Consider the following 24265-nt stretch of genomic DNA (forward strand, 5'->3'; position numbering starts at 1 on the left):
TATGTGTGTTTCTGCACTCTTTTTTTTAAAATATGATTTTAAAAAAATTATTGATTTCAGAGAGAGGAAAGGAGAGGGATAGAAACATCGATGATGTGAGAGAATCATTGATCAGCTGCCTCCTACAGGCCTCCTATTTGGGATTGAGTCCCTGCAACCCCACAACCCAGGCATGTGCCCTGACCAGGAATCAAACCGTAACCTCCTCGTTCATGGGCCAACACCCAACCACTGAGCAACACTGGCCAGGCTCCACACTCTTATTTGCAGAGATGGTAGAGGAAAACCACAAGTGGCAGGCTCTGGGGTCAGGCAGTGTGGGTTTCTGTGGCAGGTTGACCTCTGCATTATCTGTGCCCTTTGCAAGGTAATGGCAGTGCCCTCCCATTCTGGGCTTGGCCGTGTGAATGTCTCAGCCAATAAGATGCCAGCAAACACGACACTGAGCCTGAAAAATGCGTGTGCCTTGGGCTCTCTCTCTTGCGTGAGAGAGGACGAGACACCTAGAGCCGAATTGTCCCATTTATGCCAATCAAACTGCCCAGTTATCCTACCTGCGGTCATCCTGGGTCTGCCCACAACCTGCTGAACCCCAGGCATGTGAGAAGCTGAGGCTAGATGAGCCGAATCCAGCCAAGGTCAGTTGAAGCCACTTATCTGTGAGGTAAGTAAACGTTTGCTGTACCCATAGGTTTTGTGGTTGCTAATGAAGCAGCATTGTTGTGGCATGCTGAACCTGGTCTCCATTGCTTACTAGATTTGTGACCATGAACAAGTCATTTTACATCTTTGAGCCTTAGTTTTAAAATTTGTAAAATGGATATAATAATAGTTTCTATCTGATATGGTTGATATTAAGAATACATTATAGCCTGGCCAGTGTGGCTCCATGGCTAGGTAGCCGGCCCACGCACTGAAGAGTCATGGGTTTGATTCCCGGTCAAGGGCATGTACCTGGGTTGCAGGTTCAATCCCTGGCCCTAGTTAGGACACGTGCGGGAGGCCCTAGTCAGGACACGTGTCTCTCTCACATTGATGTCTCTCTTTCTCTCTCGCTTCCTCCCTCTCTCCCTTCAACTCTACCTAAAATCAATGGAAAAAGAGCCTCAGATGAGGATTAAAAAAAGAAAGAAAGAAAGGAAGAAACATTAAAGTCCTAGCTGGTGTTTCTCAGTGGTTAGAGCGTTGGCCCATGCACCACAGGTCTTGAGTTTGATTCCTGGTCAGGGGCCTCTCTCTCTTCTCTCTTCTCTCTCCCCTTTTCTCTCTTCTCTCTTCTCTCTCTCTCTCTCTCTCGCCCACCCACCCTGCCCTCCCACTCTCTCTAAAAATCAATGGAAAAAAAAATATCCTCAGGTGAGGATTAACAACAACAAGAAGAATACATTGTATATTTTGAGACAAAGTGCCTAATATTTAATAAGGGCTCACAAAAAAATTATTACTATTCATTCACTTATTCAAGCAGCATTTTATTGATGGTCTAAATATGCCAAGTACAGCGCTGAGCCCTGGGAATACAAAGGTGAATAATAAAGTCTCCTTGAATCTACTGCAGCCCCAATTCTGTTATCTGGCCCTTTAAAACTTAGATTCCAGCTGGCTAATACAAAGAATAATACGTTTGCACTTGCCATGCGAGTCATTCCCTCGCTCATCAGTGCTGAGTGCCTTCTGTGCGCCAAGCACTGGGGCTGTAAGAATGAACAAGCAGTAATCACGATCCTCAGAGAGCTTTCAAGGCAGCGGGTGGGCAGCCGTGAGCGTGAGGAGGGATCTCAGAGAAGCATGGGCTGTAGAGTTAGTTGCACGAGGAAGGGAGCGCTGGACTAGCTGGGCTGCAACTGGGTGGTTCCAGAGCCAACCCCACAGAGGAATGGACCCTGAGCTGGATTTCTAAGATTGACTGTGGTTTTCCCAGTGGATGAGGGATGGGGTGGGTGATGGGGAGGACAATCTACTTAGACCCCCAGAGGAGGGGACACGGGAGGAGATGAGGTTGGAAAGGCAGATGGTCACCTTGCATGTCATTGCAAGGAATTGAAACAAATCATGAAATTGACTGGAAGCCATTGAAGGATTTTAAGCCCTAAAGTGACACCCTTGCATCTAGGCTGGGCTTTGGGGGAATATATTTCACTAGAGGCCTAGAGGAGGAGCAGTATCTTATACTCTATTAGTCCTACCAATGCTGGCACCAAGTTGGTATGATAAATAAATACTTAATGGTCGGTCCAACTTGGTCCACAGACATATGCAAATGTGGGGTTCCCTGTTCTGTTTGCACAACCTTTGAGGAATCACCCTCTGATTCTCAGAATGGGGTCTTCCACCATATCCACAGGATGGAGAAAGATGAAGGATTTTGAAATCTGGGCCTTCGTCCAGGGAAGGAATAGATTTCAGTTTCATAAAGTGGATTTGAATCTGAAATGGGTGACTGTTTTGCTGTCGTAATTCTCCCCCTTCTTTACTGCAAAATACTGCAAAGTCAGTGCCCCGCACTCACACTTTCTCGTTAAGGCCCAGACACTGATAGATTGGTCCCGAATCTGCAACACCTTTCATGACTTTCTTCGGGAGCTCTTTGAAAAAGTAGGCTGGTAGGTTGCTGCTATTGTAGGTGACAGAGTCGCAAGTCACGATTCCTGGGTAGTACATCATCATTCTGGCAGCTATGTTGACTTTTTGGCCAATGACTGCAACGGGAAAGAGAAAGGCAAAGGGAGAGAAATGGCCATGGAACTGAATGCAATCTGAGGAATCCTGTCCCCAAGTGGCACTTTAACCCTTTACTCCCTTTGCCTCTCATGAATGACATCAAACTCACCTTCAATACCCATAGTCAGTCAATGGCTATTAAAAATATGCAGGCAGTGAACTCAGTTAGTCACCAGCAAAGTCTCTGCCTCAGCCGGGAGGCCACGGGGACAATCTGCTCAGAGGCAGAGAGGCCTGGAGTGTGGAGAGGGCTCTGTATGTGGGCTCACCCTAGGCCTGCAGGCTCTCGGGTGAGGTACAGCTGGACAAGCACAGCTCGGGCCTGGGACACTGACCTCCAAAGAGGCACAAATTCACGTCTGCATGAGTGTGTAATGGGGTTAGAAGGGGTGTGTGTTTAAGACTGATTTATAAGGGTTGCTTTAAGGGGTAAAGTACTGTAGTGCACAGACTCCGAACCCCAGCTCTACCTCCAACTAGTATGGCACCAAATGACTTTAACCCTGTCATGCCTGTTTCCTAATCTGTAAAATGGGGATAACAGTGCCTATCTCAGAGGGTAGTTTATGAAGATTAATGAGTTAACACATACACATTGCTTTGGATAGAGCCTGGCTGCTAGTAAGCCCTTGATTAATAGTACAACTAATTAGGTACTCAAGGTTGCACTATAACATAAACTTACATACTTCTGATAAAGTTATTCCTTTTTAAAAAACTGTTTATTATGGAGAAATTTGACCATACAATAAGACACAGCCTCATCAATCTTCATGTACCCATCACCCAGTCCCAATAGCCAATAACCAACAGTCAACCCTGGCCCAGCCTCACTCCCACCCACTCTCCACCCTGTAGTATTTTGAAGAAAATCTCAGAAATTGCATCATTTCAGACATAACTATTTCAGTATTTTAGGGGTATTATTTCTGAACAACTGAAACCCTACTAGGATTGAAGAGGGGAATAATAGCAAGAGCAGTGAAAACTTGAGATAACACCTACTTACTACTCTCTTTTGAGATGAGTATTATTCACCAGTAATGCCAATAGTCATAATTTTTAAGAAGCAGTCCTCACCTGTTCCAGGCAGTAGGAAGAGTAACTGTTGAATGTCAACAGGAAATTATTTAGAAAGGGCCCTCCCTCCATGAGCTCACTGCCTCCCCCTGCTCTCTCTCAACTACCGATGCCTATGCACAGCCCCAGAATGCACACGAGGTGGGCATCCAGCTGCCGGTGGGCAAAGCCACAAGGCGTGGCCCCATCTGGGGGACAGCAAGCTTGCTGGGGACAGGGCCCAGGTCTCGATTCTTTCTGTCCTTCCTCCCGCAAAGCCGGGTGGCTGGGCACAGTGTTTGCTAAGGAAAGCGGAGCTAAGCTGGCTCAGCACACCTGTGTACTCGTGCCTCACAGAGTGTCCCACGATGCCACAGAAGACAGTCCCGCTGGCCACGCCGATGGAAACAGTACTGGCGCCCGGCAAGGAGAAGGTTGTGGGGAAAGAGATAAAGACAGTGAGCAGAGAGAACGTGGGAAGGGGGGACGTGGTGAGGAATGGGATGGGAGGGTGGGAAAGGATTGTTAACCAATTACTCTTTCCCCTTTGGACTTAGTTCAGGGCAATTGTACGTGGTCTGGAGGTAGGAAGAGTTTGGGACCCAGAGCCAGGTTCTCAGTAGTGGTTACTCAGTTCACTTTTCTGTACTTTTAAGTATTCGTCTGAGCTACTTTTCTGGAAAATAAGTTCTCATCTCCCCGAATGGACTAGTTGTAAACAACATAACTCTCCCTGTTATTGCTGGAAAGGACAAGTCATTATAACTCAGATACAGTGTGTAGCATCCAACCTGATTTTGCCAATACATCCACCTGTGTCTATAGATGACTAGGGGCTTAGGGGGTGGAAAAATTTAGGGCAGAGGGTGACGCGTTGGAGTTGACCAGAGAGGGCTACAATTGGCACTGGATGCTCAGGCTGGGGAAGCCTGAGGGCACCAGCGGGAGCAGCCAGGGCTGGGGGTGGTAAACCTCACCCTCACAGCTTTACAGAGGCCAGGTCATTCTACACATTTCCACCCCAAGGGCTCATTTGCTCTCCCAGTGATTACAAACCAACTCAGGTCTCCAGCTTGGTGTTGGGAGTTTGAACTCTACCAAGAAGCAAGCCCGAAGCACAGAGACACACCCCGTCGGGTTCTCTTGCAAACCCGGCACAGGCTGGCTTTCCGGGGTGCCCTTTCTCCACCTTGACATCCCATCCCCGTCCCACTGCGGCGGGGCTGGGCTTGCCCACTCTGCTGGTGCTTTAGGTGAAGGAATGCAGGTGGATGGGCATCCAGATAAAAACAGCCCTCACCTGCTTCCCTGACCCTTATCCTGCCCCCCACCCCCATATCCCACAGAAAGGTCAGGGGTCTGGGACCAGAGGATGGGACCGAGGTCAACACTCACTGGATTTTGGGGACCTGAGAGCAGAAGTCGAATATATCCACAGCACTTTCTAAGGCATGAGTGACCTCATCAGGTGCCTTTTCGCCGGGGAAACCAAAGACACAGAGGAAGGAGCAGCCCTGTGAGGGAGAGTCAGCAAGCACAGCGGTGGGCAGGACCTGTTCACTGGAGCAGCCGAGGCCGGGGGTGGTGGCAGCAACGTTCTCTTTCTGATCTCTTCATAATCCCTGTAGCCCCTGTTTCATTCTTAGTAAACTTCGTATAACTTCTAGTGCAGCATCTACAGAATGACTCAAGCCCAGGAAGGGCTGCTTTGGCTCCAGAATAACGGGCCTTGCTGAGCTCTTTGGGGCACGCTCCTGTCTAGCCTCCCGGTGGGCGGGTCATATGCTACAAGACTAAGAAACAGCAGAGAGCGGCGGGAAGGCACCAGCGCGAGTCAGAAAGTCTGTGCAGAAACCTGGACAAGTCGATTACACGCCATGAACTTCAGTCACCATGAAAATGGATATAGCATTGACCTGCGAGGTTGCTTTGGCCACTAAAATGATTACTGTATTTAAAACATTTCATTGTAATGTTATGTGTAATTAATACACACACTTTATGAACTACTTTATGGCACACATATACTTAATAGAGTGCATATAGTACCCTATATATTTCACACTTTCTTATAGCATAGATACTTTATAGTATACGCATATAGAAAGTGTAAGCTTAATGGTATATATGTAAACAGATCAGTCCTGATTGGCACTGGGCTCTGTTTCCAGGTCTGTGTAGGGACTGGAGGGCTCTGTCTGGGGACACTGTGGGTCGGCCTTGCCTGGAAATTTCGCCTAGTGGCTCTGTAAGGAGAGCAGTGGTCTCGCTCTGGCCATGAGACCCGCAGCTCACTGAAGCGAGGGGTGCTACAAGTGCCTCACACATTTTTCAAAACTTGCAACAATCATCTTGAGGCAAATACTCTCCCATTCCAATAATATCCTCTCACTGTTCATGAGCAAACCAAGGCCCAGAGAAATCCCGGGACTGTGCGAGCCACGTCTGCAAACACTAAAGGCTGCTCTTGGGTGCTGTGCTCCTGTCTCATGATCCAAATGGGTGAATGTGGAGGAAAGGGCTGGAGCTCCAAGTTCACCCTCCTTACATGGAGCTGCTTCTTTCTGCTGGGTGTGTGGCAATGTGTGTGACTGACTCCTCTTGGCTGCCCAGTCCTAGCATTCAGCCTTCTGCAAAAGGCTCAATGAATGTTTATGGAATTACTGAATTAGTGTAGCTCAGTTATTAAATGCTCTGATCTTAAGATACAGAAAACACCTAAGAATGGAGCATCCATCGTCACCAGCAATTCTGTGACAATTTGTTTATCACTTCTGGCTTTCTCTAAACTTATTAGGGGTACCCCTCCCACCTACCCATCCCCAGCCTTGTCCCCTTCCCTGAAAGTGACGGGGCTGAAAGGGTCGATATGGCAGGTGTGCATTAAGGGAAACAAACTTCTGGGGTGTGAAAGTTACAGAACACCTGGCCCAGAACCACTGGGAGATGCGCTGTGGGCTGGGCTGGCCAAGCACAGACTGGGAAGGTGCACGACCTGGGCTGGAACCCCAGCCCACCACTTACTAGATACAGTGTGGATGACCACGAGCCAAACCTAAACTTTTCTTATCTCAGAATCCTCATCTCTGCCTCAACATCCTCATCTGTAAGATGGAAATAGTAATAAGAGCACCTACCTCTCAGAGCAGTCATGAGGGTGAAATGAGATCATAGAGGCAAAATGTTGAGAACAATATCTGGACTGCAGTAATGCCACTTTCACCATAGAAGCTGCTATAGTCAATATAAATGAACACTAATGCTTCCAGGTTAAAAGTGTCTATTGCTTTCCTCTCACTAATGTGCCTGGGCACAGATGGTAACATTAAATTTTTGGCAGCTTCCCACCCCTTAGTTCACACTTACCTTGTCAAACATGAAAACTTTATTGATTTGGCCTCGGAAGTCCCTCAGGACGGAATTGATGTGCACAGAGGCATCCTGGATGGACGGGCCTATGATTTCGGCTTTGTCTTGGTCCTTAAACACCAGGTTCACAAACACAATGGTCACCGGTCGGAGCTCAGACAAATAACCCCGAAGCTGTTTGTCATCAATCTGCCAAGTAGAGACACTTCACTTTGCACCTGTCCTTGGCTGTGGATCCTTCCTCCCAATATCAACACAAGCAATTCTTACTGGGTGGGAGTTAGCCTGTTGAAATTCTCTGGGGAAGCTGTGAAGTGATCAGAATGTGTGAGGCGCAGCATGGCAGAGCCAGCCCAAATTCGAGCAGATGGAAATGAATTCACTAAGCAAAATCTCTTGCAATGGGAACTCACACATTTGCTAATTTTTGGAAAGGAACCACTTCCTTGCCCCTACTACTACTCTCTCATGCCAATATTAGCCATCGCCATAAGAGAGAGAACTACCATTTCTTTTGGCTCTCTTACAGTTTAAGGATAAGAATAGCATACTATGGCCCCATACCACTCAATAAGAGTCCCCAGGCCCGGCACTAGCAGCAGCCTGCCTTGCTTCACAGCTTGGCCTCTGCTGGGCACTTCCAAGCCCAATACAAATAGCAGCCATCTGCAGATCACACTTTAGCTCCTGACAGGTGGCACTAGGCAGGGCACAGACAGTGCCTGACTTTGCGCCTACAGGGGGGCCACAGAGCCAGTGTACTTGGTAGACAGCTTCAGACCATGTCCAATTACAACTCTACACATCCAGGAGAGACACACTAAAGGGGCAGCCTCAGTGAGTATCAAAGCCCCAGTGAAGCAAGTCCTGCTCCATAGGGGTGTCTCCTTGCACAGCAGCTCTTCCACTGTAGTCGCAGCTGCTCCTCACAGCCAATTGGCCTGGGGGTCAATTCCTCCTAGTGACACCAACAGCACTCAAAGCTCAACTACAACAAGACAGTGCACACAGCCCACATACCTAGAGTGCCCAGCTCAGGTAACTGGGGAGGCTGAGCCATTGGGCCCTACAGGACACATACTACACAAGGCCACTTTACCAATTCCAGGAGACATAGCAGTTCTACATAATACACAGAAACAAACATAGGGAAGCAGCCAAATACAGAGACAAAGAAACATGTTACAAATGAAAGAACAGAAGAACTCCAAAAAAGAACTCAATGAAATGGAAGCAAGCAAACTACTAGATACAGAGTTCAAAACAATGGTTATAAGGATGGTCAAGGATCTTAATGAGAACTTGAAGGGACTTTGTGAGAATTTCAAGGATTTTAGTGAGAATTTCAAGGAAATTAGTGAGAACATCAAAGACATGAGAAAGGACCAGTCAGGATTGAAGCCTACACTAACAGAAATGAAGAATAATTTACAGGGAATCAACGGTAGAGTAGAGAATGCCAAGAATCAAATCAGTGATTTGGACTATGAGGAAGCAAAAAACACCCAACCAGAAGAGAGAGAGAAAAAAAAAGAGAGAATAAAAAAATATGAAGATAGTGTAAGGAGTCTCTGGGACAACTTCAAGTTATCAACATTTGCATCATGGGGGTGCCAGAAGGAGAAGATAGAGAGCAAGATATAGCAAACTTATTTAAAGAAATAATGACAGAAAACTTCCCCTACCTGGTGAGAGAAATAGACTTACAAGTCCAGGAAGTTCAGAGAGTCCTAAACAAGAGGAACTCAAAGAGGCCCACACCAAGACACATTATAATTAAAATGGCAAAGGTTAAAGATAAAGAGAGAATCATAAAGGCAGCAAGAGAAAAGCAGTTAGTTACCTACAAGGGAGCACCCATAAGACTGTCAGCTGATTTCCCAACAGAAATGTTGCAGGCCAGAAGGGAGGGGCAAGAAATATTCAAAGTGATGACTAGCAAGGACCTACAGCCAAGATTACTCTACCCAGCAAAGCTATCATTTAGAATTGAAGGTCAGATAAAGAGCTTCACAGACAAGAAAAAGCTAAAGGAGTTCATCACCACCAAACTAGTACATGAAATGTTGAAGTGTATTCTTGAAGAAAAAGAGGAAGAAGAAGAAGGAGAAGGAGGAGGAAAAGGAAAAGAAAAAAAGATAAAAATATGAACAATATAATGGCAATAAATACATATCTATCAATAATTGAATCTAAAAATTAAAATAAACAAACAAGGAATCTAATGAACAAAATAAACTGATGAATAAAATAGAACCAGAGACATGAAATCATGGAACAGACTGACAAATCTGAGAAGGAAGCCGGAGGGGGCAGGAAGAGATTAACCAAATAATTTTATGCATAGATGCATTGCCCATGGACACAGACAATAGGGGCGTGAAGGTCAGGGTGGGGCAGGTGTAGGGTAGAGGAGAGCAATGGAGGGAAGAAAGGGGACATCTGTAATGCTCTCAACAATAAAGATTAAAAAAGAGTAGTGTACTATGTAATTCAACCTTCTTAAATATTTTCATAGCCTGGTACCTTCTGGAATATTTTCATAGTCTGACCTACTTTATCCTCAAATGAAATAAAATAAGCATTTGTTATCCCCCATTTTCCTGATGAGATAATGGAGACATGGAGAAATAGCACAAGTTTTCCAGGGTCACCTAGGGAAATAGCAGCAAGCGAGACCCCAAATCTCCAGACTTCTAGCCCAAGGTTCCACCTGCCACACCCCGCCTCCCTGGAGTGGCACCTCTCACTCAGCTCCCCTCTCCTCTCCAAAGACATGTTCCCACATTATCCCTGCCTATCATCACCCTGGAATTGTGTTAAGTGCATAGCAAACCAATGGAGGATAATCATTCCAAATAACACAAAAGTGTGAAACTGTCCATGGACAATGGAAACACCTTGCAGGTGAAAGTGGGCACTGTGGGTGGGGAAGCTCCCTGACTGGGTGGCGGGCCTGCTCCCGTGAAATTTTATTCTTTTCCTAAAAGACAATTTAATTATGTCTAACTAACCAATGTGATGGTTTTCAAACAAATTTATTACATAATTAATGTTAAATACAGGGATAATATTAATTATTAAATATTAAAATCTATCTAACAAATTGATTGAATGATCAAAGATTATTCTAGAGAAACCAAGATGGCGGCATAGGTAAGCACCTAAACTGATGCCCCACACAACAATTTCAAAACTACAACTAAAAGATAGAACGGACACCATCCAGAACCACAGGAAAGCTGGCTGAGTAGAAATTCTACAACTAGAAGGAAAGAGGAAATCTCACGGAGAAGGAGCGGCAAAGAGCTGAGATACGGAGACATGCGCACACAGAGAGAAAGGGCGGCGGAGTGCCTGGCTGGCTTTCTTTGGCGGGAGGGGGAAAGAAGCCCCTGACTGCACTGAACCCCAGTTCCGACTGCACTGAACCTCAGTTCTGGGCGAAACCCTGTGGACCCAGGCTCATACAGGGGGAGTTTGGACTGTCAGGTAGAGAGAAAGGCACATGGAGACTCGGAGACTCAGGGGAGCCGTGGCGGCAGTGATCTGGAGTCGTGAGTGTGCACAAAGACTGACTGCGGAGGTTGCTGCAGGCATTCCCTAGCAGAAGGGAGTCGGAAGCTCCTGACGGCACTGAACCCCAGTTCCGACTGCACTGAACCACAGTTCTGGGTGAGCCCCTGGGGACCCACGCTCTTACGGGGGAAATCTGGACTGTAAGGCAGAAACTCGGGAACTGCGGAAGGCGGAGGTCTGGAGACTCGCGCGCAAGGGCAGGGTTGACGGGAAGCCAAGACTGTCTGCCCCGCCCTGAGACTCCACTCCTTCCAAGCTGAGCACAGAGGCTTTTGCAATCTGGCAAGGCTAATCCTATAAGGCTGTCTCAAGCACCGAAAATCTCCCAGTGTAGACACAGCTGATCCTCACAGCCAACTGGCCTGCAGGTCAATTCCTCCCAGTGATACCAACAACAATCAAGACTTAACTACAACAAGGCTGTACACACAGTCCACAAAGGGGTGCACCAAGTGTGTCCACCTCAGGTTAACTGGGGAGGCCGACCCACTGGGCCATATAGGAAACCTAGCACACAACTCAGGGAAGCAGTGAAAAATGGGGAGATGAAGAAACAGATCACAAACGAAAGAAATGGAGGAAAACAAACAACTGGATATAGAATTCAAAACCACGGTTATAAGGCTCTTCAAGAATATCCTAGAAAAGGCCGATAAATATAACGAGGCCCTCGAAGATATGAAAAAGGACCAACTAGAAATTAAACATACACTGACTGAAATAAAAAATATTATACAGAGACCCAACAGCAGACTAGAGGAATGCAAGAATCAAGTCAAAGATTTGAAATACAAAGAAGCAAAAAACACTCAACCGGAAAAGCAAAAAAAAGAAAAAAGAATCCAAAAAGTTGAAGATAGTGTAAGAAGCCTCTGGGACAACTTCAAGCGTACCAACATCAGAATTATGGGGGTGCCAGAAGAAGAGAGAGAGTAAGATACTGAAAACCTATTGGAAGAAATAATGACTGAAAACTTCCCCCACCTGGTGAAAGAAATAGACTTACAAGTCCAGGAAGCACAGAGAACCCCAAACAAAAGGAATTCAAAGAGGACCACACCAAGACACATCATAATTAAAATGCCAAGAGCAAAAGACAAAGAGAATATTAAAAGCAGCAAGAGAAAAACAGTTAATTACCTACAAGGGAGCACCCATACGATTGTCAGCTGATTTCTCAACAGAAACTATGCAGGCCAGACGGGAGTGGCAAGAAATATTCAAAGTGATGAATAGCAAGAACCTACAACCAAGACTACTCTACCCAGCAAAGCTATTATTCAGAATGGAAGGTCAGATAAAGAGCTTCACAGATAAGAAAAAGCTAAAGGAGTTCATCACCACCAAACCAGTATTATATGAAATGCTGAAAGGTATTCTTTAAGAAGAGGAAGAATAAAAAAGTAAAGAGAAAAATTATGAACAACAAATACATATCTATCAACAAGTGAACCTAAAATTCAAGTGAATTAAAAACCTGAGGAACAGAATAAACTGGTGAATATAATAGAATCAGGGGCATAGAAAGGGAGTGGACTGATAATTCTCAGGGGGGAAGTGGTATGGGGGCTGCAGGAAGAGACTGGACAAAAATCGTACACCTATGGATGAGGACAGTGTGGGGGAGGTAAGGGCAAAGGGTGGGGTGGGAACTGGGTGGAGGGGAGCTATGGGGGGGAAAAGGAGAAACAATTGTAATAATCTGAACAATAAAGATTTATTAAATTAAAAACAAAACAAACCAAAAAAAACACAAAGATTATTCTACCAGAGCGGTGTCCTGGGTTCTGGTTTGGGAAACGCGACCACATATCTCTAGGGCTCTTCACGCTGCAGGGGCGGGGCAGGGCTGGCCTTGGAGAAGGGTAAGAGGCTTGCCTTTTGCCTCCTTTCAGCCCTCAGAGGAAGGAGGGAAGAAACAAAATGGAGCCACCACAGCCAAGCTAGCAAAACGCCTTACATTGGAATGGGCTGAAACATGAGGAATAGACTCCATTTTATCTTATCTGGCCTGAGGACTTGAACTGTGAACCTTTTGGTTGTGCACTGACACCTGGAGAAACACACAAATCCTACAGAATGTTCACGTTTCCAGACCCCTGACGCCTGGAAGATCCTTCTCTCAGACCAATCCAGAGGCTATGAACGCAAGAAGGGCTTTTTACTCTGAGAACTCTCAACTTTTCTCTTTGGAACACTGTGGGTGTCCCCTGGTAGTGCTCCTTGATCTTAAGGCCCTTGAAGGAAACTTTGTCATTTAATCCTAGCTGTGGCTGAAGAAGCTTAAGGCATTATATATCTTGGGGGCAGGGAGGAGAGGAAGGAGAAGTTTGCTCAAGCTTCACAAATGTTGAAGAGGCACTAGAGGTAGTGTTTTCAAATCGGGCTGAGGGTGGAGGGATCCATTCTGTCATCTCTTCAACCCCCACTGGGAAGGCAGGCGTCCACTGCTCATGCTTGCCCCATAGAGATTTCCTCCAGGACACAACTGCATTTTGATGAGATTAAGGATTTAAAGGGGCATATGTTAGGGTATAGAACCTGTGCGCGCGTGCACGCGCGTGTACACACACACACACACACACACACACACACACACACACACAGCAGGTTCAGAGAGAAGAGGGTGTAATTGAAGCCACAGCTCTTCCTTTGCAGCCTCAGGAAAGACCCTGGGACCCTCTGGGTCTCCCCTTCCTCGCATGTAAAATGGAGCTGCAGATACCCACAAGGACTGGAGGGGAGATCATGCCACAGCGGAGCGCCTGGCACACGGCCAGTGCTGAGTGGTGGCTAGAATTCCTATGGATTCATACATTTGAGAGAGCCTAGATCTAAGTGAATAAAAGGAGAAGCGTTCTATAAAAGGGGGTTGGAGGTAGTTCTGAGAGTTTTAATTACCTGTATTGTTAGCTTTCAAGGCTTGGGAATCTAACACAAGTGACTTGGAGAAATGGTGTACCCTGCTCACCCACTTGCTATCTCTCTGCTATGTGTCATTTAGAAAGGGCGGCCATAGGGTCTTTACCCTTGGGACAGTTCCAGTTTGCCCGGTTGGAGAAGGCAGCAACGTCCTAGTTTACACCTGTTGTGTCAGTGTAATAATGAATGATGCCCTTTAATTCTGAAAAGTATCCTGATGGGAATAATACATTTCACAGTCCTCTACACATGGAGAAAGTCAGTCCACCTCTTATTTTAAGGAAACAGGTTACTAGCTATGGGATTTCTTGATCTTTCCAGTTGTCCAAGGTCCCCGATACCCTCCCCGACACAAACAATAAATTAAATGATGAAAATACCTGTTTTGATATGCTTTCCATCACATACTTTTGTAGGGAACACTCCAGTTCAGGGTCGGACTCCAGCATGCACGCAAGCCTCAGGAGGTCTAAGGGATCAGAATAGGAGCAGGCTCAGAAAGAGAGGCCTGGCTCTGCGGTGCAGGAGAGGGGAGCCTCCCAGCCCCAGCCCCTTGGGCAGTGGTCATCCCAGGCCAGTCAGGGGCAGTGGTTAAACAGGGCCAAGGGAAATCCGGGGAGAAGTTCTTAGAGGTTGTGAGTTTATCAAAATGCAATTGCATGTTGCCCAAAGCCCTGTTTTAATTATCTTCACACTGTGGAACTTGGGGAGATTTTTTACATCTAGACTTGAGCTAAAACTATTGCCACAGGTGATGGGAGTGGGCAGGTGAGGGGATGATGATGATAGAGGGAATGATGACAGAATGAAGGAGGTGATAGATAGGGTTGAAAGAACAGCAGGGATAAAATCCAGGCGACTAGATTCTCATCCAGGTTTGATAGGAACTCACTGTGTGAGCCTAAACAAGTCGCCTACTACCCTGGCTGCCATGTGAGCAAACCGAAGCTAAGATGACGTTCTGTCCCTGTAGGAAGTCTATCCAGCAGCCAATCTCCAAATGCCAAGCCAACTCGGGGCCTTCTCACCCCAAACAAGGTCTACTATGTGGCCCCAGCCAATCAAATCTTTTCTTATTTATCTCTTCCTGCTCTTTATTCTCTACGCTATTAAAGCTTCTTGATTTCTGGCCCATTTTGCAGTTCTTTGCAAGGAAACTGTCCATGTTATGTTGAATAAACTGTCCACTTTATGTTAAATAAAGTAAGTTGTTAAATTATCTTCTTTAATCATTTTTTAACATGTTAATGTTGGAAGTGGGGATGGCCCATAGGCAGTTGTTGTATGAGTCTACACTTCAGGACACAAATCGGGGCTGGATTCTGGCAGTTAGCAAGCAACTCACAAGATCCTCAAATTTTGTGCCCCAGGCTCCCAGGCTCCTGCTTTCCGCCCCCTAGTCCCAGCCTTGCTGGGAGTCGCAGGGAGTCGCAGGGAATCAAGCATGGATGAATGTTCTCTAAGAGATAAGCAGGGAAGACTAGAGGGTCAAGGTCACATCCTGGAATCACCAACATTTAAGGGCTGGAAGGAGACTTTGCAAAGGGCACTGAAACCGGGGGCTTGAAGGGGTAAGAGCAACACTCGAGAAGAATATTATTATTTTTTTTTTTTTGAGAGGAAGGAAGAGGTAGAGAGAGATAGAAACATCCATGATGAGAGAGAATCATGGATCGGCTGCCTCCTGCAAGTCCCCCACTGGGGATCGAGCCCACAACCCAGGCATGTGCCCTTGACTGGAATCGAACCTGGGACCTTTCAGTTCGCAGGCCGACGCTCTATCCACTGAACCAAACCAGCTAGGGCTCGAGAAGAATATTCTTGAACATAAGGAAAGAGGCGAAGATAGTGCCCAGAAAAAGAGAGTAACCTAAGGCCAGCCTAGGGTGAGGCCCAAGGAGAGGCCACCCAGGCTGGCAAATTGATGGTCATGAGTGGCCTTGACATAAACAGTCTCAGTAGACAGGAGGAGAAAGGGATAAGAAGCTAGATGTCAAAGGCTCAAGGTCAAAGAATAAGCATATGCCCCTGAGGCGCTTGCAAACAGTGTTTATTGGGCGAATAAATGAATGAGAGGCTGGAGAGAAGGGAGGTGTGGGTGCAAGGTTAGTCTTGCGAGACATTTGGTGGTGAAGACTAGGAAATGGGATTCATGGATGTTTTAGTTTTTTCTTTCATTGTGGGGGTGACGCAATGTTTGGAAGATGGGTGAAAGGAGCCATTGTGGGGACAGGCAGGAGGCCCCTTTGTGTGCTGCTCAGGGCTGGGCGCTCACTGAGGACACCAGCACATTGGATGGGGCCTGGGCATTGGTGTAACACCCTGCTGACCACTGGTAGAGGCAGAAGTGCTTGTCCATGGAGGGTACTTACTTTTGTGGTCTCCAGAAGGATAATAATCCATGAAAGTCATACACTTTGAGAAAAATTCATCAAAGTTAAAAGTAGGGGGTAGTTTTAAGAAATTAACCTAAATTAAAGAAACAGAAGTTTTGGTTATTCTGAGGGTTGGCTGGCCCTTTGAAAGTCATCTCTCAACAGCACGGGCAGGGAGTAAGCTTTGGGACTTCCAGGACATGGTGAACAGAGGCACAAACGATGGCGTTCTTTAATTGGCACGTGATTACATAAAATGTCTCCAATCGCTTGTTAAGATTACAATCATAAGTATATACACCAAAGGCCATTCCAGGGGGCCAACCCACATACTTTTCCACTCTTAGAACTTTCTACTTCTTTTCTTTGGCTTTCATAACATTTTAATTCATATAAAACCTGGCTAAACCATACACCACTTCTTTCCTATACCTGTACAGGGGCTGGTGCCCCATAATGCATTAGGAACATCACCAGTCATGAGATTCGTATCGGGATCATGACCCCATGGCAGGACACGCAGAGAATGGTACAGCCTCGTTCCTGTGTTATTCTTGCCCCAAAATGGACAGCCTTAGTCCAATAATGAAAAAATGTCAGGCAGAACCAAATGGAGGACATTCAACAAAATAACGGATCCATAGTCCTCTTAGGTATCGAGGTCATAAAAGACCAGGAAGCGATGAAGCGCTGTTACTACAGACTGCAGAGGGCTAAGAGAGCGATGGGATGCAGTGTGAGGTCGTGGGCAGAACCTGGAACACTCCACTGAGGACATTGATTGGTAGGGAAACCGGGAACGCCAATAGGCCTTTCATTAGTGAACAGTATTGTCCAGTGTTAATTTTCTGGTTTTGACTCTTGAACTCTGGTTATGAAAGATGTTACCATTTGGGGAAGCTGGATATAAAGAAACTGTTCTTTTTTAACTTTTCTGTGAGGCTAAAATTAATGAAAAATTAAAACCATCTTGAAAGATATAAGGAGTGGCTAAATGGGGACGAGGGCGTGTGGGCGGCCAGCTGGAAGAGCAAGTGGTGGGTGTGAGGGCCACACTGGCCCAGTGGGGGCTCTCACCTTTGCCAGCATCTACGTGGACCCTTCGTTTTCCTTTCTGCCATACAGCCCCTTTCCTGGCCCAGTCAGCACAGCTCTCCTCCCCTTTCCACACTCGGAAGGCACAGCTTCTCTAAGTGGCCATATGCCCAGGACAGCCGTGCTTACAGTCAGCCTTCAGTGTCACGTCACAGTGTTTCCCACCAGGCAGCCATCCAACAGTCCCCCCCCCCCCGCCCCCCCCCCCCGCCCCCGCCCCAACTGCTGCCCTGCTCGCCTCCAGCTCTGGGCGAGGAGGTTGAATAGTGCAGGTGAGGGCCATTGGCAGCCCCAAAACGACAACCCCCTGCTCCCGGGGACCGGCCAGGAGACATTTTCTCTTCCTACAGCAAGGGCACCAGCCCCAGAGGCCTCTGCGCCAGATGCCATGCCCTTCATTACCTCAGGGCCTGGTCATCTCCCCTTGAACTCAGCCGAGGTGTCTCAGACCAAAGCCTTGAGGTGGACCCACACTGACCCCCGCTGAGTCTCCCATCCAGGAGCCTCATGAGGCCCGCCTTCCCAGTGGCTTTTCTGACAGGTGGCCCCTGGCCCAGACCACAGCTTTCTGCGAGCGGCAGCATCCCACGAACCTTCACTGCTCTCTGGTCTGGGATCCTCTCGATCTCAATCATGCTCCGGTCGCAGAGCTGCCAGCAGTTCGGTGACAGAATGACATCGTTCATCTGCGCCATGTTCTGTGCTTGGCGCACGTCATCCACCGTCTGGCCAGTCACCAGGAAGAAGTTGCGTTTCTCGTCTCCGAAGACCAGCATGGTGATGTGGCCTGCAGCCAGTCCTGGGAGGAGGCAAACTGTAGGTTTGCGGAAGTTCTGGGATATTCCCCAGCAGCACGGGTTCTTGGGAAAATCAGAATCGTGGTGTGACTGCCTCTTCTGGGCCCAGGCATTCCAAAACACCTCCTCTCCCAAAGCCAGAAAGCCAGCTACTAGATCTCATCTTTCTGTGACATTTATCTCCTTAGAGGACCCCAGCTGTCTCTCCTTTCTCAAAAAACTTACGTATCTTTTTTTGTTTTGTTAACATATCTTTATTGATTTCAGAGTGGAAGGGAGAGGGAGAAAGATAGAAACATCAATGAGAGAGGATCACTGATTGGTTGCCTCTTGCGCGCCCTCTTCTGGGGATGGAGCCCGCAATCAAGGTACATGCCCTTGACCAGAATCGAACCTGGGATCCTTCAGTCCACAGGCTGATGCTCTATCCACTGAGCCAAACCAGGGCAAAAAGCTTACCTATCTTGACGCGGATGTCCAGGCCTTCTAACTCCTGGGTCCCAAACAGCTCGTGGATCTCCAGGCTACATTTAACTACCACCGTGATCATGTTTTTCAGTTGCTTTCGCTCCACCTTCCACAGGGCAAGAAGCGCATCACCTTGAGGAGACAGACCACAGGGCTCATGACCTGCCCGGAGACCAGTCTGCTCTGTAAGGAATCTGGACACAAGCATGCCTCAACCCAGTCTCCTGGCCGCTGCAGCCTCTGAGACGCCTCCCATACCTGCAAATTTTAAGATGTCTCCTCCAAAAATCAACACCTCTGAGGAAAAAAAAAAAGAAGAAAAGAAAAGAAGTTAAATCAAACTTGAATTGTTTAAAGCTAATAAAAAGAATTCTTCATCCATGGGGTAGAAATTAGGTCAAGAGAACAGCAACTCAGAGAGCAGACTTGTGCTAAAGATGTCATCTCAGCTGTAGCCGGTTTGGCTCGGTGGACTGAGCGTCGGCCTGCAGACCAAAGGGTCCCGGGCCTGATTCCAGTCAAGGGCATGTACCTAAGTTGCAGGCTCCTCCCCGGCCCCGGGCCCTGTTCAGGGCTCATGCAGGAGGCAAACAATCTATGTGTTTCTCTCACATCAATATTTCTCTCTGTCTTTCCCTCTCTTCCACTCTCTCTAAAAATCAATGGAAAAATATCCTCAGGTGGGGATTTTAAAAAAAAGATGTCATCTCAGACAAGTTACTTAAACCTGTCTGGTGTGTTTCCTCCCCCACCGAATGAGGACATTGAACTAGATGGTGTACAGTCTCTGATTCTGTGATTGGGAAAAACCGGGAGAGAAGGAGGTGGGATTTCCAATGAGGTCCGAGGACTCCTACCCTACTCCTGTGACAATGAAGGCTCCTATGCTCAATGTAAGTATTATGAGCTGAGGCTTGAGTGACCCTGGTAAGTGGTGCGTGGCAGGACCCATAAGAAAGAACTGAGAATCAGGAAATTGGGAAACCACCACCATGGTCAACTCAGGCTTTGTTTATTACCAGCTTGCATTTTGTTCGTTTAGGCTTTTTGACATAAAGGAAAATTTTTTCCTCCTATCTATGTTTCATCACAAACTTGTTGAATACTGTTGTACTGAGTGGGATGCAAAAAAAAGACATAGATATAGTTTTTGCTTTTCAGGAGCATCACATGTTGCCTAGTGGGTGATGCTAAGGCATTCCTAGGGGACTTAGAGCCTGATAGAAGATGAGACCCAGAGTTCACCTTAAGAGAGTAAATCCTTTTCTTTTTTCTTTTTTCCCCTGTTAATCCTCACCCAAGAATATTTTTTTCCAAAGATTTTTAGAAAGTGGAGAGAGAGAGAGAGAGAGAGAGAGAGAGAGAGAGAGAGAGAGAGAGATGTGACAGAGACACGTCGATTGGTCGCCCCAGCAAGTGCCCCAACTGGGGCTGGGGATCAAATCTACAACCCAGGTATGCGCCCTTGATCAGGAATAGAACCCATGACCCTTCCATGTGCGGGCCAACACTCAGAAACACTGGCCAGGGCAATCCTTTTCTTCATGAATAGTTCATATTAATAATGCCAACAAGATGGTGGGCAGAGGTTGAAAAGGAGACCAGGTTTTTCAGCCATTTCTACATGTTTCAGAAGCCATCATTAGAAGACAAATTACTGATGAGTTACTTATAAACCACTCATCTCTTCACGCAGCATTCTCTTAATGACTACTTTCGGGTTATACTGATGCTGGCTTTTGGTGTTATTGAATACAGCTAAGAGTATCACTACTACGGTTCTTTTCAAAGTATCTCTCTACCAGTCCTTGAATGAATGCAAACCATCCTTTCCCCCGAATACTCCTTATTAATGAGGTTGGTTTGCATCCCTTCACTTGGACTGACTGCATTGTATTTCAAAAAGACAGGTTTCATGCACATGTCCTGGGGAAACTGAGAATGCTAAGCAATGGAACTATATCAGCTCATAACCAACAAATATGGAAAAACAACGAACTGAAATGGCCTTAGCCAGGCCCCGGGGACACTCACTCTCCACTATGGCGCTTATGTAGTGGTTGAGGATCTCCACCAGCTGCTCAGCCCCTCGGTCCATGTACATGGCTGTGCTGAACTTCTCAGTCATGGCCGTGAAACCTGCAGTAAAGGGCAGGCGGTTTCCCTGGCTGCTTGGAGGAAGCAGCCAGAGCAGGAGGGGGGCACATTGGGGAGCCGTGGGCCCGGCTTTAGCTACTCGCAAGGCTTCTTCAGGGCCTTTGTGGCCGGCAGGTGTCAGCTGCGCAGCCTCCACCATCTGGTGATTATCTCAGAGGTCAGGGGAAAGCACCAGGGACCTCCTCCCTCCAAATTTCTCCACTGTACAGGAATGACCGCAGTTCCTTCAACGGGGTCTAGAGCTTCCATCCCAAGGTAAGGAAAGCACACAAAATTCCAGCACTTCGGAAGCGGTGGCCAGCTTACTGTTACGATGGAAACACCATCTGGAGAGACCATTTGCTGAGGTCACTTTTGCCTGGGATGTGTGTGAAGCCTGGTGGTTGAGTCACTGAAGTTGGGGCAGGGACACTGGAGCCTGAAGTTCCAGGTCAGGGACGTGGGCACCTTGAAGGCTGCCCATGACCTGACATGGTTTTAGTAGGTGAAGATGTTTTCATAAAAAGCTGGGAAAAGGCACCGCTGTCCTGCCACTGAGCTCTACCATAAATGGACACTCTGATGCCAACCTATCACTTGCCCACATTGAACATCCCTGTCGTGCTTGCCTGAAATATCAACAAACATCAAGACTCCGTCAAAATAATCCACAGAGGGCCGCTCAGGACAGAAGTCTCCATAGACGATGAGGTCCGGTAGGTGAGCGGCGATTCTGACGATGGCCCGGTCCTGCAGCTCCTCTCCCTGTGTGCTCATGCTCCACACAAACGTGCAGGTTAGGGTCACAGCAAGCAGCCCCCAAACACACCTTCTGGAAAGAGAAGCTGAGAATGGAGGCAATCTGACTTAGAGCCATTCATTCACTTTCCTATTTCTGTCTCTCCCTTTGCTTTGTTCTAACTGTGGACTACTTATTTAAGCAGCTGGGGGTATGGTGCCTGAGTTGTCAGTCACCTTCAAAAGGGCCAACGTTCTATAAGAGAACTAGGCCTGGCCCTCGGACAGCTGTCATGTGGGTGAGCACCACTGCAAACAGGCTGGGGTGCAGGAGGGGAGCTGAAGGGGTCTGTCCATTTCCATGAAGGGGGTGCCTTCCGGGACACAATGGCCAGGCACTGTTCACTCAGTCTAGGCCCCCTTTCCTCTGTCCTCATGTTTCCTGTTTCCTTCCCCCTCCCTTTTATTTTTTAAAAAATGTTACTTTATTTTTTAAAATTTTTATTGATTTCAAAGAGGAAAGGAGTGGGAGAGAGATAGAACTATCAATGATGAGAGAGATCCATTGATTGGCTGCCTCCTGCATGCCCCATACTGGGGCTAGAGCCTGCAACCCCGGGCATGTGCCTGACCAGGAATGAAACTGTGACCTCCTGGTTGGTAGGTCGACACCCAACCACTGAGCCATGCCGGCGGGGCTCCCTCTCCCTTTTGGTCTGCATCTTTTCTCTCTCCTTTTTAGAAAATAAAAAAATAGTATAGATGTGAGTTTATGTGTGTGGCTGTATAAAGGTGACTAGGGAAGTACAGAATTATATATAAACAAGAAATTAAGTGTATTAATGTACAGCCTTAGAGAGAAAAATTTAAAGCCTGTGTGTGTGTGCATGTGACCATGCATGTGTGCATGTGTATGGCTTTAAACTGTAAGTGGAAGGAAATGTAGATATTTTATTTTTTATTTTTTTAAATATATTTTATTGATTTTTTACAGAGAGGAAAGGGAGAGGATAGATAGCTAGAAACATCGATGAGAGAGATACATCGATCAGCTGCCTCCTGCACACCCCCCACTGGGGATGTGCCCGCAACCAAGGTACATGCCCTTGACCGGAATCGAACCCGGGACCCTTCAGTCCGCAGGCCGACGCTCTATCCACTGAGCCAAACCGGTTCCGGCGAAATGTAGATATTTTAATTTGTTTGTTAGTTTTAGAAAATGAGGACTTCCTAAGGCCTTTCGTTAGCTACTGGGGCAAATTAAATGATCACACTCTACCACCTTAAACAGGAATTGCACCCCCTTCTTTTTCAGAGTAATCCAAGTTCCTAGAATAGGTGATACAGAAAATAAGAGAATTTTTTTAAAAGGAGGAACTATTATTGAGCAACAGGAGGGAACTGGTTAGAAATTCCAACCAGAGGTAGGTCATATTGGGGTACATAAAAGTATTACAAGGAAAAAGTGAGACAGTTAACATGTATCTTAGAGTAAGAAAAGCATTCTTTTAAAATCAGGAAAAACATTATTATATTTAACAAACTAACTTTAAAATATATAGCAACCTCTAAAAATGAGTATTAAATACTAGAGGTCTGGTGCACAAATTCGTGTACCAGTGGGGTCCCTTGGCCTGGCCTGCAGGATTGGGCCGAAACTGGCTTTCTGACATCCCCTGAGGGGTCCCAGATTGTGGGAGGGCGCAGGTCAGGCTGAGGGACCCCACCGGTACACAATCGGGGCCGGGGAGGGACACAGGAGGTTGGCCAGCTGGGGAGGGATTGCAGGAGGGCTCCAGGGCGTGTCCAGCCCATCTTGCTCAGTCCTGATTGGTCGACTGGTCAACTGTCTGCCCCCTGGTGATCATTGCACATCATAGCGAGCAGTTGAGCAGCCTTAGCATATCATTAGCATATTACGCTTTGATTGTTTGAACAGATGACCAGACACTTAGCATATTAGGCTCTTATTATATAGGATTAGGTATTAGATAATTTTTAAAAGGAAAAGCCGTTCCCTAGCTGGTTTGACTCAGTGGATAGAGCATCGACATGTGGACTGAAGGGTCCTGGGTTTGATTCCAGTCAAGGGCACATGCCTGGGGTTGTGGGCTCGAGTCCCAGTAGGGGGCAGGCAAAAGGCAGCCATTCAATGATCCTGTCTCATCATTGATGTTTCTATCTCTCTTTCCCTCTCCCTTCCTCTCTGAAATCAATAAAAAATAAAAGAAAAAGTCGTGGTGAACTTAAATCTTTAACAAAAGATAGAAAAAGTCGTGGTGAACTTAAATCTTTAACAAAAGATAGAAAAAGAAGCATATTGCTAAGGTTTTTGTTCTGTTTTTTTTTGTTTTTGTTTTTGTTTGTTTGTTTTTGAAGAGCAGCATTAAGCCACAGCATGTACGAGGAACAATCAATAGATAATGAGTAAATGAAACAATTTCTGATAGTGCATTTGATAAGGAAAGGTGTGAGAAAACAAAATGCCGAGAAAAACCTAAGATCTAAGAAAAATGCTGACGTTAAGAGAAACTAAAGGGGCTTTTTTAGATTTTACTGAAAGCAAGGTTATTAATAAAAGCAGAATAAGGACAAAGTTTAGATAGGATGTACTACACAATTCTTTTATTTCTGCCTTCTCCACTATGGAGAATTGAAAAGTATAATAAATATTGCTGAGAAAGAATTGAAGTCCAAGATAAGAAAGTGGTGATAAAGCCCCCAGTCATTTAAAATAAGTTCAAGTAGCCAGCCCCAGATAACCTATATCCACAGATATTGAAAGCACTGACAGATATAATGTCTATAATCTCAAAAAATAATGGAGAACAAAAGATGGGCTAAAAAACTGGAGATGTTCTGAATTTTGAAAGGTGAGGCTATCCGCAGACTCCAGAAAACAGACTGGTAAACATAATGTATCAAGCCAGTCAGTATAGGTTAGGTTTTGCTTCATTAACAAGTAATTACAAAATCCCAGTGACTTAAAATAACAAAGGCTTATTC

The 24265-nt window shown here is 46.5% G+C and overlaps 1 protein-coding gene across 1 annotated transcript in view; it reads right to left on the bottom strand.

The window, feature by feature from the left end:
• ADCY10 (adenylate cyclase 10) overlaps nucleotides 1–21298 on the bottom strand; it is a gene marked incomplete at its 5' end in the record, with an annotated part of 56884 nt that extends 35586 nt beyond the window's left edge. Inside the window, 11 exons of the mRNA XM_080648304.1 lie at nucleotides 2510–2699; nucleotides 4117–4193; nucleotides 5176–5294; nucleotides 7147–7338; nucleotides 14031–14119; nucleotides 16023–16119; nucleotides 17714–17919; nucleotides 18377–18517; nucleotides 18644–18682; nucleotides 20420–20524; nucleotides 21151–21298. Coding sequence (XP_080504430.1) covers nucleotides 2510–2699; nucleotides 4117–4193; nucleotides 5176–5294; nucleotides 7147–7338; nucleotides 14031–14119; nucleotides 16023–16119; nucleotides 17714–17919; nucleotides 18377–18517; nucleotides 18644–18682; nucleotides 20420–20524; nucleotides 21151–21298 — 1403 coding nt within the window. The remainder of the gene's footprint in view (nucleotides 1–2509; nucleotides 2700–4116; nucleotides 4194–5175; nucleotides 5295–7146; nucleotides 7339–14030; nucleotides 14120–16022; nucleotides 16120–17713; nucleotides 17920–18376; nucleotides 18518–18643; nucleotides 18683–20419; nucleotides 20525–21150) is intronic.
• Nucleotides 21299–24265: the final 2967 nt, after the last annotated feature.

This window comes from Plecotus auritus, assembly GCF_963455305.1.
Source record: "Plecotus auritus genome assembly, chromosome: 12".
Classification (NCBI taxonomy): domain Eukaryota; kingdom Metazoa; phylum Chordata; class Mammalia; order Chiroptera; family Vespertilionidae; genus Plecotus; species Plecotus auritus.